The sequence below is a fragment of the Sphaerodactylus townsendi genome, linkage group LG17, assembly GCF_021028975.2.
Source record: "Sphaerodactylus townsendi isolate TG3544 linkage group LG17, MPM_Stown_v2.3, whole genome shotgun sequence".
Lineage (NCBI taxonomy): Eukaryota > Metazoa > Chordata > Lepidosauria > Squamata > Sphaerodactylidae > Sphaerodactylus > Sphaerodactylus townsendi.
Window position 1 is genome coordinate 5462319 of NC_059441.1, and position 16711 is coordinate 5479029.

At 50.6% G+C, this 16711-nt stretch overlaps 1 protein-coding gene across 1 annotated transcript; it reads right to left on the bottom strand.

Annotated features, from left to right (window-relative positions):
• Nucleotides 1-959: 959 nt before the first annotated feature.
• UACA (uveal autoantigen with coiled-coil domains and ankyrin repeats) lies at nt 960-16075 on the bottom strand. Its single transcript, XM_048519628.1, has 10 exons — nt 15567-16075; nt 9070-9203; nt 5473-5561; nt 4911-4975; nt 3562-3619; nt 2847-2917; nt 2644-2750; nt 2344-2525; nt 1881-1921; nt 960-1058 (listed from the first exon to the last, which is right to left on the bottom strand). The coding sequence occupies exons 1-10, from the start codon at nt 15600-15602 to the stop codon at nt 960-962; spliced, it is 882 nt and encodes a 293-aa protein (XP_048375585.1). The 5' UTR covers nt 15603-16075.
• Between the last annotated feature and the right edge of the window lie 636 nt (nt 16076-16711).

The following is a 16711-nucleotide window of genomic DNA, read 5'->3' on the forward strand; positions in this document are numbered from 1 at the left end:
CCCCCCCCCCCCCACCCCCCCCCCCCCCCACCCCCCCCCCCCCCCACCCCCCCCCCCCCCCACCCCCCCCCCCCCCCACCCCCCCCCCCCCCCACCCCCCCCCCCCCCCACCCCCCCCCCCCCCCACCCCCCCCCCCCCCCACCCCCCCCCCCCCCCACCCCCCCCCCCCCCCACCCCCCCCCCCCCCCACCCCCCCCCCCCCCCACCCCCCCCCCCCCCCACCCCCCCCCCCCCCCACCCCCCCCCCCCCCCACCCCCCCCCCCCCCCACCCCCCCCCCCCCCCACCCCCCCCCCCCCCCACCCCCCCCCCCCCCCACCCCCCCCCCCCCCCACCCCCCCCCCCCCCCACCCCCCCCCCCCCCCACCCCCCCCCCCCCCCACCCCCCCCCCCCCCCACCCCCCCCCCCCCCCACCCAAGTGACTCCGGCCGTGAAAGCCTTCGACAATGCGTTGTTTTGAATTGTTTATTACAAATTATGTCTACATACAAATCCAGGTCAGTGTGCCAATTTTGGCTCTTTGAGTTGTTCGGTTTTATTGCATTGTGCTTGGCACACTGTTTTCTATCTTGAGAGCTCTAGAGATGCCAGTTGAGACACCTCGTCTTAGGAAGTCCAGCTTTTTAGGGCCCTCTCATTTGACAGAGCCGCGTGGCGTAGCGGTTAAGTGCTTGCACTGCCACTCACATGGTCAGGAGTTCGAGCCCCCTGTGGGTCAGATATCCTGGCAGCTGGCTCATGGTCAACTCAGCCGTCCATCCATTCTTTGGTCGGTAAATGAGTACCAAGCACATAGCTAGGGGGTAAAGAATAGCCGGGGAAAGCAATGGCAAACTACCCCACAAAAACGGCTTGCCTATGAAATCACTGCTTGCAGTGGTACCCCAGGGTCGGACACGACTGAAGGGGAAACTTTACCTTTACATTTGACAGAGACATTCAAAAAAAGCCAAATTCCTCATCTTACCTGTACATTACGGTGTTCCTTCTGATATGGCTTGAAGCCCGCTTCCTCCGGGGCACTGGGCAGACTCCATTTTGGCAGCATGTTGGTCACCTGCAGGGTTCATGAACAGAATTGCCAGCTGAAACAACTTCTTCGTCAGCAAGCAAAAATATCAGCATTAATCTTCTCATTGAGCAGCAGTGGCGTAGGAGGTTAAGAGCTCGTGTATCTAATCTGAACCGGGTTTGATTCCCAGCTCTGCCGCCTGAGCTGTGGAGGCTTATCTGGGGAATTCAGATTAGCCTGGGCACTCCCACACACGCCAGCTGGGTGACCTTGGGCTAGTCACAGCTTCTCGGAGCTCTCTCAGCCCCACCCACCTCACAGGGTGTTTGTTGTGAGGGGGGAAGGGCAAGGAGATTGTCAGCCCCTTTGAGTCTCCTGCAGGAGAGAAAGGGGGATATAAATCCAAACTCTTCTTCTTCTTCTTCTCATTAGGAACCTTGATAGACCTTCAATTGTCAAGTTCATCTCAGGCAGCTGCAGAGCATATCAGGATAGCAGAAAACCGATACCGGCAAGAAGGTGGTTTGGCGGCACTCAGGGGCACTCCTGCAGCGGGGGTGCTGGCAGCAGACAGTGTTTGGTTGTGAGGAAGGCCACGACCACTTCTTCTTAACAGATGGTAGAAAATAAGGGCTTTTCTGGAGGGTGGAACCTCTGCCCAAACCCCAAGAAAGCAGTAGCCCCTACACCCGTGGTGGCGAACCTTTGGCACTCCAGATGTTATGGACTACAATGCCCACCAATTGGCCATGCTGGCAGGGGCTGATGGGAATTGTAGTCCATAACATCTGGAGTGCCAAAGGTTCGCCACCACTGCCCTACACTTACAAAGTATCCCAAATCCGACAAGAAATGCAGAATCCTTACCTTTCCTATAGGCTGCCCCTTCTTCATCACCTCGTGACCCACTGAAAAGAAAATCACACGATTTGCTCATCGGCCCGGTTCATTCAGAGGCCCGCATTTAAAACTTATTCTGAGCAAGGTGAAAAGACATCTGTCAATTTGAACTATTATCGCTTCGCATACAGCGACACGCACAAATCTAGACTGTGAAAAGGAAAACTAGTCATGAATTCTTTTAAAAGCACCTGAAAATTAAAAGAAAAATTCTCTTTCAATTTATACAATAAAGTCCCCCTCCACCTCTAACAGCTGGAGGGACAGAGCCCAGACCACAGCTGGCTTCAAGCTGAGCATATCCTTCAACGCTTCCTGTCCCTAGACTGAGTTTCCCACATGTGTCTGCCTAGTCTCATGTCACAGAAAGGAGGGAAGCGAGTTCCTCCTTTAACTCTTTCCCTTCCAAGTAAAAAGAAAGGTGACGTACTCTTGCTGGACTCCTCAAAGGCACTTTTTATCAGCTGCAAAATGTCCACACTGTCGCCAATCCGTGCGTAGTAAGAACAGTCGTGACCGAGGGCATCAACCAACGTGATATTGGCACCGCTCCTGAGCAACACTTCCACAGCATCCTTGCAGCCGTATTCGCAGCCTAACATCAGAGCAGTCCTGGAGGGAGAAAGTCCAAAGACCCATCAGCTGCGATCAGCTTCACGTGAGTTTTAAAGAAAAAACCACTCGACTGGAGGGAGCTTTCAGCCCGCTCCACAAAAAACAGGCGCGTTACCGGTTCTGCTTGTCTCTCGCATTTACATCAGCACCTCTGTCAAGTAGGAGCTGACATATTACTGGACGGCACATCTGAGTGGCCAGCACCAGCGGTGTCCTTCCATCCTAGAGGGAAGGAGAGGAACACATGAAGGAAAGCGAGCAAGGGATGCGGCCCGAGGAGGAGGAGGAGGGCTCTGCGGCAGCACGGACAAGACTTACGGAGTCCCTGGCATTCACAGCGGCTCCATGATCACACAGAAGCTGGATGCTGGAAGGACAGTCGGACATGGCTGAAGGAAACAGAGGGACACCGTCAGCCAAGGGGACCTTTCACTACTGTCAGGCTATTTGCTGAAGGCCAAGTCCCAACAATCGCACTGCTGTGCCAATGAGAGAATCTGCTCTCTTCAAGACAGCGTCACTTCGCGGTCCCCTGGGGATCTGTTCTAGCAACACTTTGCTTGCTCTGGTGAAAGAGGTTTTCCAGCAACGGCCTCCTTGTGCCAGAGGAGAGGGGCAACATCCAGAGCAGATTGAAGGGATCCTGGCCATTATTAACTATTGCTGAATAGGCAGCGCTTTAGTGAGAAACAGCCCAGCCGTTTTGCCACAATCCCACTTAGCAGATGACAACAAGCATCTTCATATCAGCCTTGTAAAGAAGTCTGAAGGAACGGCTACCCCACACAAGCTGTGAACAGCTCGTCTTACACCCAATTACCCTGCCCCCACCCCCCCACCCATATGTGCTCAGCATCCAGCACATTCATGACCTGAAACAAGAGAAGCGTTGCCCTTCCTGTCCAAATATCAGACTGGGATTCTTGCTTGCCGCAGGCGGCCGGACAAGCGGCTACTTACATGGCTGGCTAAATGCAGGTGGGCTTTCTCAGGGCACTGAGGGCAAAAAGGCTCAACAGCGAGGTATCCTTACCTGCATCGTGCAGAGCAGTTCGGCCCTGCAGGTCCGTGTTTTCTGTTGGGCAGTTGTACTGTCAAAACATCCAGTTGCATTTTATCATTACAAGGGTCGTCTCCAACAATCCCAGCATTTTGACTCAGTTGCACAAATACTTCACGAGGCATTTAAATACAGTTTTGTCCCCAGTATGTTAAAGGCGGTTTTCAGCTATACAACTCACGCCAGGCCCAGAGACACTGGCGTGGCCCCTTTCGGATGCCAGACCACGGCCTGGCTACGTACATCTCCTTTGGGTTTTATCTCGTTTGGCAAATTTTAGGGCTTGGGTTTTACTAGACCACAGTCCAGGATGAGCTGCCACTTAGCGTCAGCATAATGCAGTGGCTGGAGTATCGGTCGATTTAGGATGTGACGCAACGAGGTCCCAGGCCGCTCTCGTTAGGGTGACCTCGGGCTAGTCACCCTCTTTCAGTTTAACCCCTCTAACAGGGCATCGGGGTGTGGGGCGTGGGGGGTAAAACACAGGAGAGGAGAATGACACAAGCTGCTCTGAGAAGGGCAGGGTGCAAATGAAGGAAGCAAATAAATAAATAGTGAAGGCTTAAAATTTCTAATCCAATCTACGGAGCAGCAGTGGCGTAGGAGGTACAGAAGCTCATGTATCTAATCTGAAGGAACCGGGTTTGATTCCCAGCTCTGCCGCCTGAGCTGTGGAGGCTTATCTGGGGAATTCAGATTAGCCTGTACACCCACACATGCCAGCTGGGTGACCTTGGGCTAGTCACAGCTTCTGGGGAATTCAGATTAGCCTGTACACTCCCACACATGCCAGCTGGGTGACCTTGGGCTAGTCACAGCTTCTGGGGAATTCAGATTAGCCTGTACACTCCCACACGCGCCAGCTGGGTGACCTTGGGCTAGTCACAGCTTCTGGGGAATTCAGATTAGCCTGTACACTCCCACACATGCCAGCTGGGTGACCTTGGGCTAGTCACAGCTTCTGGGGAATTCAGATTAGCCTGTACACTCCCACACATGCCAGCTGGGTGACCTTGGGCTAGTCACAGCTCTACAGAGCTCTCTCAGCCCCACCTACCTCACAGGGTGTTTGTTGTGAGGGGGGAAGGGCAAGGAGATTGTCAGCCCCTTTCGAGTCTCCTGCAGGAGAGAAAGGGGGGATATAAATCCAAACTCTTCTTCTTCTTTCTGCTCTTTGGCCATATTACAACTGTTTTATGCACTGCTTTACTTTGTCTGATGCTTTACACATTTGACCACCAGCGTGCCAGAAGCAAGAATCTTCCTGAGCATTATTCTTACGCATGTCATTGGAACTAAACAAATTGCCAAGTGTTTAGTACCTGCAACAGCTTTTGCAGACAGAGAGCATGGCCATATTTCGCAGCCAAGTGCAGAGCATTCCTTCCTAGAGAGGAGAACGTGACAACAAAAATTGGCGCCATAAAGCAACTTGCCACAAAAGTTCAACAAATAAATACCAGAGACTTAAACCAAACAACTGTATACCAGTGGCTCGGTAAGCAATGCCTGTACCTCTTAGCACATAAAGGTTTACAGAAAAGGCTGCTTTGAACGGTTAACCAAAGCAGAAAATTGTTTGGACCCTTTTACCACCTCCTTTGTTCCCAAGCGCTGCAACTCTCCAACCCACCCCACCCCCACCCCCGCCTTCAAGCCACGACTGAGAATGCAGCAGGGTCACAAACCCAGAAATAAAACTGAAAAGCAGACTCAGAAGCTTTTAGAAGCTTATGTAGGGTTAGGACTGTTTACATTGACAGAGCGTGCTTGAGAAACACATGACCCTACACCCACCCACCCACCCCCGGCCCCCAAATCTCCTCCAAGCTCATTCAGGAACAACAGCAAAATCATCTCTGCAGTTTCAACGGATCACCGTACCTGCAGCATCAGCTGCTACAAGGTCAACTCCATGGACAAGGATGGTGTTCAGACAGTCAAGATTTCCTTTTGAGGCGACGACGTGGAATCTAAACAAGAAAAGGCGGAAAAGTGACTGTTGGGGACCGTAGTCACAGTGAATGGAGGGAAACATGAAGAGCTCAAAAAGGCAGAACAAGTAAGTGGAATGCAGGTCAACCCCGATTACACATCTACAGAGTCAGCAAGCTTCTTCAATCATCAGTGATGTAAATCTCAGTCATCTTGACAACAGCATGACAAGGCAGGCCAGAGTACAGCTATGAGCCAGAAAAGCCCTGGTAGCCTCCTCACACCCAAACAGAGAAGCTCATCTGCTGGGGTTTGGATCCAGGAAGCAGCTTGGTATCCTTCACGGCTCAGTCAACGCAACAGCCGCCAATTTCTACGATCTATGATCCAAATCGGCGAGAAACGCTCTGGCTGCTTTCCCGACTGAAACGGGAGGCGAATCCTGCTACGTGAGCGAGGACTCTCTCAACGGAACCACTCACCACAAACCGTTCACTGGGTTTGCAGCAGTGAAGATGCCTCGTGGAAGAGCCCTATTATTAGGATCTCTCAACACTTATAATTTGAGGCCAAGCACAGCTCTGTGTAGTAACTTAAGCCTACTATTCAAGGATTCGGATATTCAGAACATTTTGAAATTACTCCAGAATCTCCCCTCCTCTTTATCAATCGGGAGGGCGGGTACGGGAACAAAGGAACACCTGAAAGAGGAGCAGGTAATGTGAACCACCTGGGAAAGACCAGGCCCCTTTCTTCTGGCCTCCCAACAACCCTCTCAAGAAAATCAGTCTCACGTGCATCAGTTTTCGGATGAAGCAGGGCAAAGACAACCCAAGCCCTGGCTGTGGAGTCAGCTTATTGCTAGGCAAACTGAAAACGTCATCTGTTCATGCTGGCATATGCAAAAAATGTCAGGAAACACCCAGCTTTCCTGTAAGGAATGTTTTTAGACAATAGAGTGTTTCACATTAGACAATAGAGTATGTCACGTGGCCTAGCCAGAGCAGACCCTCTGGTTCGCCAGGGCTCCTTTTAAACACCAGTGGATTTTTTTTTCCAAAATGAAACCATTCTAGGATGAATGTGCGCCAGATTTATTCCCTTTGGCCAATTATGCACAACATGCTTGCTGCATAATGGGGCGAATGTCCATCACAGCAAGATTTCTCGTGTGGACTTATTTCCTAGAGCTCCGCTTTCCCTTTCCATTCTCTCCGAGGCAAGCAAGACCACTTTTAGCATGGCTTTTAATTGGCTTCACCACCAGAGTGGGGGAAATTTGCCAGAGATAACATCTTTATCCCGGAGATCTTTCCTCCACTCACAGCCAGGTTTCCCTCTCCCACCCACACTTCCCCCTCACTTCCCCCCCTTCCATGTTGCCGGCTCCTTCAAATTAAAGAACTGAGGAACACTCACACAGGCTTAGCCAGAACACACCGACCTCTGCATTTTATGTTGATAGATTGCTATTTCGACATAATAAGAACAGAAAGTGCTTGGAAATAGCAAACCTCTCTGTTTTCTGGTGGTGGCAGTAGCAGCAACAGTAGGATGAAGGGTGGGGGGAGAATATCGGCTCTAGCAGGACTCTGTATGTCCCCTCCTTTGACATCATGTGGTCCAGGGAATTACTTTGCTCTTTCATTTGAGAAGGGGATTATTTTTGGAACAGTAATATGGATAAAAGTGAAGTTTACAGGAAAAGCCAGCAATTTTGACTACCAGGCTTAGTGAGATCTGTGCCTGTATGAATAAGAATAAGTGCCTTTAAGATCTGTGCCTTTAAGAATCTCTTGATGGGCAGTTAAGAGAACCAGACCTTGAGAGTTTGCTACAGAAAAACTGTGGGCACAGGAAGGAGTGCTTCCTTGCGTGTAAACGGAAAAACACAAGGAGACCCCTCTGCAAACCCACTGTACACTGAAGAGCCCCAAGGTGAGTGTTCTATGCGTAATGGGCCTCAGTCTTGTTACTTACTGGGAAAATAGAAAAGGAATGAAAACATGGGGCATTAATGTTACAGTTATATCCACAAATGGATGATTAAGGTAGAAGAAAGCTGGAACGGCACGAACTGAAAATAAATTGTGTTCACTTAAAAATATATTTTTTTAATTCAGTAGAAAAATAAAACAAATGTTCCCTTTTCTCAAATTCAAAAGAAGAATTTCTTTGTATGGTACTACTTGAAGAGCAGCTACATTGCTGAAGCACATGATGCCCGATATTCTGATGATCCATAATAAAATCAAGGCAATTTGTCCATCGATATGAAACACTCTCAAGAAGCGATATCCTCTTTGTGGCTCCGTTCCAGGTGAGAGGACGAGGCTGCTGTCTGGCAGGGCTAATGGTGAGCAGGTGGTTTGCACCTTGGAAGAAATGCAGGGACAGGGACTGGAAAGTGAGCTGTGTGAGCTTCCCCGAGCTGCGGGGCCAGGAATGTGTGAAAAAGGGCCCATCCTCTCCAACAACCCCTTACCCTTCTTCCCTGCCCCTGTGCTGGCAGCTGTGCTGCGGAGAGAAAGTTGTTGCAAGGAACGGTTGTGAGGAAACTTGGCCGCAGAGAAGAAAGAATGACTCTCGCCTCGCCGCCACCACAAAGCCACCGAGGGAAAGAACAAGCAGGCTGGGAGTGGGGAGCCCCCCACTTCCAATCACCACAGACAGAGCTCCTACAGGCATTTTGACTCCTGGGGGTGAACTGCTGTGCCTCGTGCTGGGCAGAGAAGGCAGAGACAGAAGCCCTTTCCCTCACTCCAAACCCATCAAGTCCGCCTAAGCTCTGGGAGAGACCACCCTGCACGCTCAGAGGGAAAGATGAGCAATTGTCAAAATCTTAAAGCACAGCATCAGAGCTAGATATTAGATACAGGCGTCCGCAACCTGCGGCTCTCCAGATGTTCGTGGACAACAAATCCCATCAGCCCCTTCGACAGGGGCTGATGGGAATTGTAGTCCATGAACATCTGGAGAGCCGCAGGTTGCAGACCCCAATTAGAACAACTGAGAAGATGGGATTTTGCTGTGTCTCTCCCAAAAAAAGGTTCCAGTAATTGAGTCAATTTCCTTCATTAAAAAAAAAAAAAAACCCCACAAGGAAGTTCTAGGACCATGGTGGCAAACCTTTGGCACTCCAGATGTTATGGACTACAATTCCCATAAGCCCCTGCCAGCATGGCCATGCTGGCAGGGGCTGATGGGAATTGTAGTCCATAAATTCTGGAGTGCCTAAGGTTCGCCGCCACGGTTCTAGGATGAAAGGCATCCCCGGAAGTGGTATGTTAAGGCGCCCCCACTGAGTTGCGCATCATGTGAGCAGTGAACTCAGTCAGAAACACAGAAAAACAGACAGTGGAGATCCCAAAACATCCATCATCTTGCCAGCACAGGCAGAGCTATATACCTGGTACCAGGCAGGCCCACTGCTGTTGGGGGAGGGGGGTGGGGATTCAAAAGAGCTGGACTAGACCTTCCCCCCGCCCCATCGCACAAGAAAGGAATTCTTCCCTTCGACAGAAGCCTCAGCAGTTTTGGACTCACGCTGATCTCCCTTCCACATCCAGTTTGGCGGGGTTCGCCCCCTTCTTCGAAAGGACAGAGGCAATCTTCTCCACATCGCCCCGTTCCGCTGCCTTCATTAACCGGTCATCGTACTTATTCCAGTCTGCAGTCAGCTATGTGAAAAAACACAGAGCAGGTGTGTTTAGTGCTCAGCAGAGGACATCCAAAAGAAACATGCCAAGTCGCATTCCACACGGTGCTACGGCTCAAAGGAAGGAAAAGAATCCCACCTACATCTGCCATGCGGCTGGAAGGGAGCCCCAAATTGCTGGAAGAGCCGTCATAGAAGGTGAAAGGTTCTAGCAATGCAAGTGTAAAAAAGTGTTACCCGTCATTCGGTTCTATTGCCTGCTCAATAAGGAAAGCAAACACACACACACACACACACACCAAAAAGTGGATGAATCATGAAGAGTCTGTACGATGAAAGGAAAACAGTATAGTTTTGCGTCCCTCTTTGAATGTGTTTAAAAATATAAGATGACGCTCTCTCACACAAGGCGAGGCCAGAGAGAACCCCAGTGCTAACTCAACGGGTGAACGTGCCAGTCCAATCAAAAGATCTTTCCCAGAGTACCTTTATGTGAGCTGCCTTTTGAGGCAGCACTTTCTATAGTTCCCCCCAGCTTCTTTTTCTATAGTTCCCCCAACTTTCTTCTTTTTCGACAAGAAAAGCTGGTTTCAAGCAGGATTTCCAAGCAATTTGTCTTCAAGACCCTAGAGGTTTCCTCCTTCTGCCCAGCCCTTCTTTGCAGAATGCATTTAAATCAGACATCTTTTTTCCCCCACAGATGGTGCTTCACCTTTGAACAACACAGAATTTGCTGGCTTTGAAGCTCCTGGAAGGAGTTCCCCCAGGTGGCACGACGCATATTTCAATATGAAGAGAGGCAGGAGCTGCCTGGCACAGTGCGATCGATTTAGCCCACACCAGTGTGGAGATTAAACACTGCCTAAAATCAGTGGGATCTTTGTTCCCCCAAATATGGAAAAGCATAGTGACTATAGAGCAGGAGTGGCCAACTTATGGCACTCCAGATATTCATGGACTACAATTGGCCATGCTGGCAGGGGCGTATGGGAATTGTAGTCCATGAACATCTGGAGAGCCTTAGGTTGCTAAATTGGATGGAAAAAATCTAAACTGGCTCCAAGCCAGTGAAAGACCTGCTCTCCCTGCGTAGGCAGGAAAAATACTGGGGGGAAAAGATGGAGGCCAACACCTCAACAGGAAGTGGAAAAAATCAACATCCTGCCTCCCTGGAGAAGAGCTGGAAATCACCCATCCAAGATGCCCTAGGTCGCCTCCAGGAGAACAACCTGGTTCAAATCCCTGCTCTGCCGCAAAAACCTGCAGGGTGATCTTGAGCCTGGCACAATCTCTCCGCCTAACCTCCCTCGCAAGGTAGTTTTTGTGGTGAGGTTAAGGTTGAAGAGGGGAGAACGAGGTAGGATTTTGACTATCCAAAAGGAAGAAAAGCAGGATATACTTAAAATAATAAAGTGAGCTGCTTTTCTCTGGACACAGGCTCCCAAAAACCGACACCTATGACAGCGTCCTGGCAGATGCACCAGGAACACTGCTAGGAAAGAGAACAGGAAGAGGCTCAGAGAGATGAAGGAACTCCCTTTCCTGCATCCCATCATGCCGCAAGTCAGCACCTTCAACAAAAGCACCTTCAACAAAAGTTTGGATCTGTCTCTTCTGTAGTTGGCCAGGCTCACTAGACAGAGGAAGCAGCCACAGAGACAGTGGCTGGACCACGGGGCCAAACCTGGTGGGCCACTGCAAGTAGCAGAGAGCTGGACTAGATGGACTCTGGTCTGATCCAGCTGGCTCGTTCTTATGTTCTTATACCAGCCATCTTCTCCCTTGAATAATCAGGGAGTATCTTAAAAACAGCTGGGGAGCTGCAGCTTCCTGAGCATCCCCACCCCTTCAGCTACCTCGATCTGCTGCAAAAACAGATCGCGCCTTAAGTGTGCTCAAAAGATGGTCTCACGATGCAAACTGTTTGGCCCCTTGGCAAAGAAGAGAGGGCTGCACGGTTCACAGAGGACTGTTCACAGAGAAGCAAAAAAAATGCACCTTTGTGATTTTTGAAAAATCCCAGTGGGGCCTTTGCCTGCTCGTAGCCATTCAGGAGCCACAGAAAACTGCCAGCAGCTGGAAGCAATTCAAAGATAAGGCAGGGGAGAGAGCGGGAGGAAGCCGGCCCACTTGATCTCCTTCGTAGTTTAACTTTTTCTTTGGAGGAAGGCGCAGTGGTGGCGAACCTTTGGCATTCCAGAAGTTATGGACTACAATTCCCATCAGCCCCTGCCAGCATGGCCAATTGGCCATGCTGGCAGGGGCTGATGGGAACTGTAGTCCATAACATCTGGAGTGCCAAAGGTTCACCACCACGGCACTATAGCATCAAAGGATGTAGCCCTAATGACTCAATTCTCCTGGTTTGCCAATGAAAGATTTTATAAGCGTTGCTTTGAAGCCAGAAGATCTGGCCTGGATTCGTTTGGAGAAGGATAGGTGTTTCTGACGATTCTAACTGCGCGCACACACGCGCACACGTTCAGCTCTCATTCTTTAACAGAGCCCTCCAGCTCCTAATATCCTGGATATGCATGAGTATGTGTAGGTATGCGTGGTATGCGTGAGCGAGTCTGCGTATGCGTGAGCGAGACAGAGAGGGAAATCAGGGTCTGAGAGCGCAGGCCCCACCCCAAACTCCCTTCCGCCCTCACCTACACACAAAACAAGGCAGACAAGGCAACACAGCCCCTTGGTGTATTGTGCTGCTCTGAGTGTGAGGGTGTCGCTCACATACTCCACGCACTGCCTGGCCAAAGCCCAAAGGTAATGTTCACAGCTGACATGTTAATGGTACCAGGGGGTCAGATCGCTGAGGTTTGCGGCGGGGAGAGAGCAAGACTCATCAGTCGCTCAAAATCAGTTTCCTCTTGCTATTTCCTTGACAAACAGTTGTTTATGCCTCGATCCCCAGAAAGAAGAGGATCTCTCATCCAGTCAGGAGGCTTTGAAAATATATAGAAATATTGCTTTTAACCCAAGAAGAAGAAAAATACAAACAGGAATAAGTATTCCAGGAAGCTTGGAGTGTTCACTGGGCTCACGTGCCGTCTCAAAGGGAACGGGAAGAGGACTTGCACGGTCAAGCCCTGAAGAGCTTATAGCAGGGCTGTCCAACTCTGTTCATGGACTACAATTCCCATCAGCCCCTGCCTTTGGCACTCCAGATGTTCGTGGACTACAATTCCCACCAGCCCCTGCCTTTGGCACTCCAGATATTCATGGACTACAATTCCCACCAGGCCCTGCCTTTGGCACTTTGGACGTTCATGGACTACAATTCCCATCCGCCCCTGCCTTTGGCACTCCAGATGTTCATGGACTACAATTCCTATCGGCCCCTGCCTTTGGCACTCCAGATGTTCATGGACTACAATTCCCATCGGCCCCTGCCTTTGGCACTCCAGATGTTCATGGACTACAATTCCCATCAGCCCCTGCCTTTGGCACTCCAGATGTTATGGACTACAATTCCCATCGGCCTCTGCCGTTGGCACTCCATATGTTCATGGACTACAATTCCCATCAGCCCCTGCCTTTTGGCACTCCAGATGTTATGGACTACAATTCCATGAACATCTGGGGCGCCAGAGTTGGACGCCCCCGGCTTACAGGATCTCAAAGGGATCTGGATTGGGGGAGGATCTCCTTCTGGGAATTCCTCAAGGGCCACAATTTGTTCCTTCCGCCCTTTCATCTTACAGGACAATTACAGCATCATGCAAAAATACTACACAGTCGATGTTCTCAGTAATGCGCGTAATAACAGGAAGCTGGTCTGCCTCCCCTCTGCCTCCTCGGCTTCAGAAAGGAGAATGCGTCGGCCCCAAAGCAGGGCTCTGCCGCACACACAGTGGGAAGGTCTGCGTGTTCAGCAGCAAATATGCAGCATGTTGACTCTGTAGGGCCAGGCCTTCCCTCACCCCGCAGCCCTCCCAGGTTCCAGCCTTCATCGCTCCTTTTCTGCAAAGCTCACCATTTGCCGACGAAAAAGAAACACAGATGTGAACGGGGCTGTTTTGACAGCCACGAGAAGTCAAACATTCCACCTTTCAGGGACGAGCCAGCTGTGAAGGGCTTGGGAGTCTCACATCTTTCTCATGACACGAAGACAGGCCACGGAGGCATCTGCAGGGCGGGGTGTGTGTGTGTGTGCGTGCGTGCCTGTGGGCTGTGCTTGAATCTTCCCCACCTGCTGATTTTCCACTGGGAAAAGGTCCTCCGGGTCACTGAAGACATTTCCTCCCCCTGACGTGCTCCAAAGACAGGACTGTGCCCAGATTTCGAGGGCATTCACTCAAGAATCCACTTTCAGATGCAAGAAAGCTGAACACACACCCCTTAGGTCAGTGATGGCGAACCTTTTCGAGACCGAGTGCCCAAACTGAAACCCAAAACCCACTTATTTATCGCAAAGTGCCAACACGGCAATTTAACCTGAATACTGAGGTTTTAGTTTAGAAAAAACGGTTGACTCCGAGGTGTGCGTTACTCAGGAGTAAGCTTGGTGGTAGTCAGTAATTTTGCTTTGAAGCAACCATGCAACTCTTCCAAAGGGTGAATCACAACCCTAGGAGGGTTTACTCAGAAGCCAGCAATCAAGCTTACTCCCAGGTAAAGGATCGTGCTTTAGTTCTTCACATGAAAATCAGTGGGGCTTAACAGGGTTACCTACACTACTTCCCCAAAACTAGGTCTTAGGTTTAATGCTAATAATTGAGTCCAGTGGCTCAGGCCAGCCTAGATGTGTGGGTGTGGGGGGGACGACTCTGTTTACGCATGCCCACAGAGAGGGCTCTCAGTGCCACCTCTGGCACCGGTGCCATAGGTTCGCCACCACTGCCTTAGGTCCACGGCTGCCCCATTCCCCCCACGCTCCCATTACCTCGGGACTGGGAGCCTCGCATCTGTCAAAAATGTTCAGCTTCTCCCAAGACTTAGTTTTAAAGTGTCTTTCCAAGATGGTCACGTTGTTCACACAAGTACATTTTTTTACAAAAACAAGGACTTTGTGCTGTTTTAACTGCTATTTCCATCTTCACTGTTGACTATTCATTTACTTTAGTCATTATTCCGCCTTCCTCCCCAGTGCGGACCCAAAGCTTCCTCACCATTCTCCTCTCATCCCTTTTACGTGAAGACACCACAACCCTGTGAAGTAGGTTAGGCTGACAGTGTGTGACTGGCCCACCGACACCCAGCAAGCATCCAGATTCTAACCACTATACATGCCAACTCTCACACCTCCGCAACTTCACACTGGCAACAACTACCCCGGAATTCACTGTCCGTGTGGCATGACAAAGGTGTAATACCTGTAACAGACCCCAAACCACCCCACTTCTGATGTTATACAGACTGAAAGATATTATCTGAAAGATATACTGGAGCACCTTCCTTATGAGGAGAGGCTGCAGCGTTTGGGACTCTTTAGTTTGGAGAGGAGACGTCTGAGGGGGGATAGGATTGAAGTCTATAAAATAATGCATGGGGTAGAAAACGTTGACAGAGAGAAATTTTTCTCTCTTTCTCACAATACTAGAACCAGGGGGCATCCATTGAAAATGCTGGGGGGAAGAATTAGGACTAATAAAGGGAAACACTTCTTCACGCAACACATGATTGGTGTTTGGAATATACTGCCACAGGAGGTGGTGATGGCCACTAACCTGGATAGCTTTAAAAAGGGCTTGGACAGATTTATGGAGGAGAAGTCGATCTATGGCTACCAATCTTGATCCTCCTTGATCTCAGATTGCAAATGCCTTAGCAGACCAGGTGCTCAGGAGCAGCAGCAGCAGAAGGCCATTGCTTTCACCTCCTGCAGGTGAGCTCCCAAAGGCACCTGGTGGGCCACTGCGAATAGCAGAGAGCTGGACTAGATGGACTCTGGTCTGATCCAGCTGGCTCTTATGTTCTTATCATCCAGCCCTCCCGAATGTTCTTCAAATTCTTAATCCCCACAGGATGAAAGTTTTCTTTAGTGAAAAAATCTCATATCTCCCAAGCGCTCCTGAGAACCAGGAGTTCACATTTTAGCAACCTCTATCAGTTACACAGATACACATCACAATCATAACAATAAACTCCTTCCAAAATTAAATCCCAGGAGGCTTCACACAATGGGAGGCCCAAGATTACATGAAAGGCTTCTGAAAAATAAATAGTTCTGCAAATACTTAGCAAATCTGGAAGGACCATCATCTGTACAGGATAAAGCAGCTGTGGATAACAACTACCCTTCAAACCAATCATGACAACAATTCCGTGATATGCAGCCATTGTGATTCAGACCACCAAGGAGGGACAATAAATTCTAGGGCAAAAGTTAAGGTGGTCCAGCCACCTTAGCACTGAGGTTAGTTGCCAGCTATGCAATACCTACTGTGTTTTTCAGGGCACAGGAAAACCAGCGACTCATCCTAGGGCTCCCAAGTCACTGCTGCTAGAACAAACAAGGCACCGGACATTCAGGTACAGAGCAGGAAGCCGCCAGCAGGAGTCCGAGCAGGCCCCTGGTTGCAGGCTAGAACCTCCCCACCCGCCTGCATTCAACCAGGGCCATCCTCTTAGCTTGGATCCCCCCCAGCCTTGTTCTCGCCATCTTCGGGGTCTTCTTCAGACTTCATTGCTCCCGAGAAGGCCGGAGACTTCTGCAAAGGGCGCCCGTCGCGGTCCGTGTGCCGCCGCGCCCGCTGCTCCGGCTGCCCCCGCCTGGCACCCTACAACAACATGGCTTTTGTTTCCACGGCTTCTGCCCGGAGGACTGACGGCTGCCACCGAGACTCAGACACAGTAAATAGTGCCCGGCTCCAAAATATCCTGTAAACAATATGCAGACAGTCGCACACTACTCCGGAGCTATTTTTTGGCTCGCCTGGTACTTGATAGCTGAGTGATCGAAATGAATAGCTAATAATACATTCGGTGCATGCTCATCTGTTGAGTAATAAGGTTACGGTTGCCGGCGGCCGGCCACGCGAGAATGCACACACCGATCCAGCCACGAGCGGGCGACACTCTCTCCGCCAGCCAACCCAGGCAGCAGACGCGCCGGGCCTCGTTAGCTTTGAGCCGACACTTTCCAAGGGGCGCCTCCTCTCAGCCGCCACGAAACAGGGCATTATAAATACCGGCAGAGCTGCTGCAACCAACCCGCCACCAGTCACTCCTGGCCGGTCCTGGCCCTGCGATCGCACTACACGGCAGGAGGAATGCAAGGGTCTATTTTGGAAAAAAGCGTCCCGGCGGTTAAATTAGAAGGCCCGCGTGCCTTTCCTTTTTATAAAAAAAAGTAAATAAAAAAGAAATCTCTTTTTACAAGCATGAAGCCTCCCCTCCCCATCCTGAAAGCCGGGCAGGTTTCAGCTTACTTCTGCTGCCAGGCTGTCTTCAACAGGCCAGCTGAGAAGCCCTCAGCAGACGAAACCGTGATAAATGGGCTGCTCTTCCCCTTGTTTTCAAAGGCACGCAAGGAACAGGCATCCTTCAGTCACTTGGATGGCACAGGCCTGCTACAGAAGGGACAAG

Bases quoted from the DNA above. Each gene is read 5' to 3' on its own strand.
- UACA (XM_048519628.1), bottom strand. From the start codon at position 15,602: ATGAGTCGCTGGTTTTCCTGTGCCCTGAAAAACACA. The intron at 1,922-2,343 runs GTACGTCACCTT...TTTTCTTTTCAG, and splicing joins CTTTGAGGAGTCCAGCAAGA to TGGGTCACGAGGTGATGAAG. The intron at 1,059-1,880 runs GTAAGGATTCTG...TGAACCCTGCAG, and splicing joins AGGGGCAGCCTATAGGAAAG to GTGACCAACATGCTGCCAAA.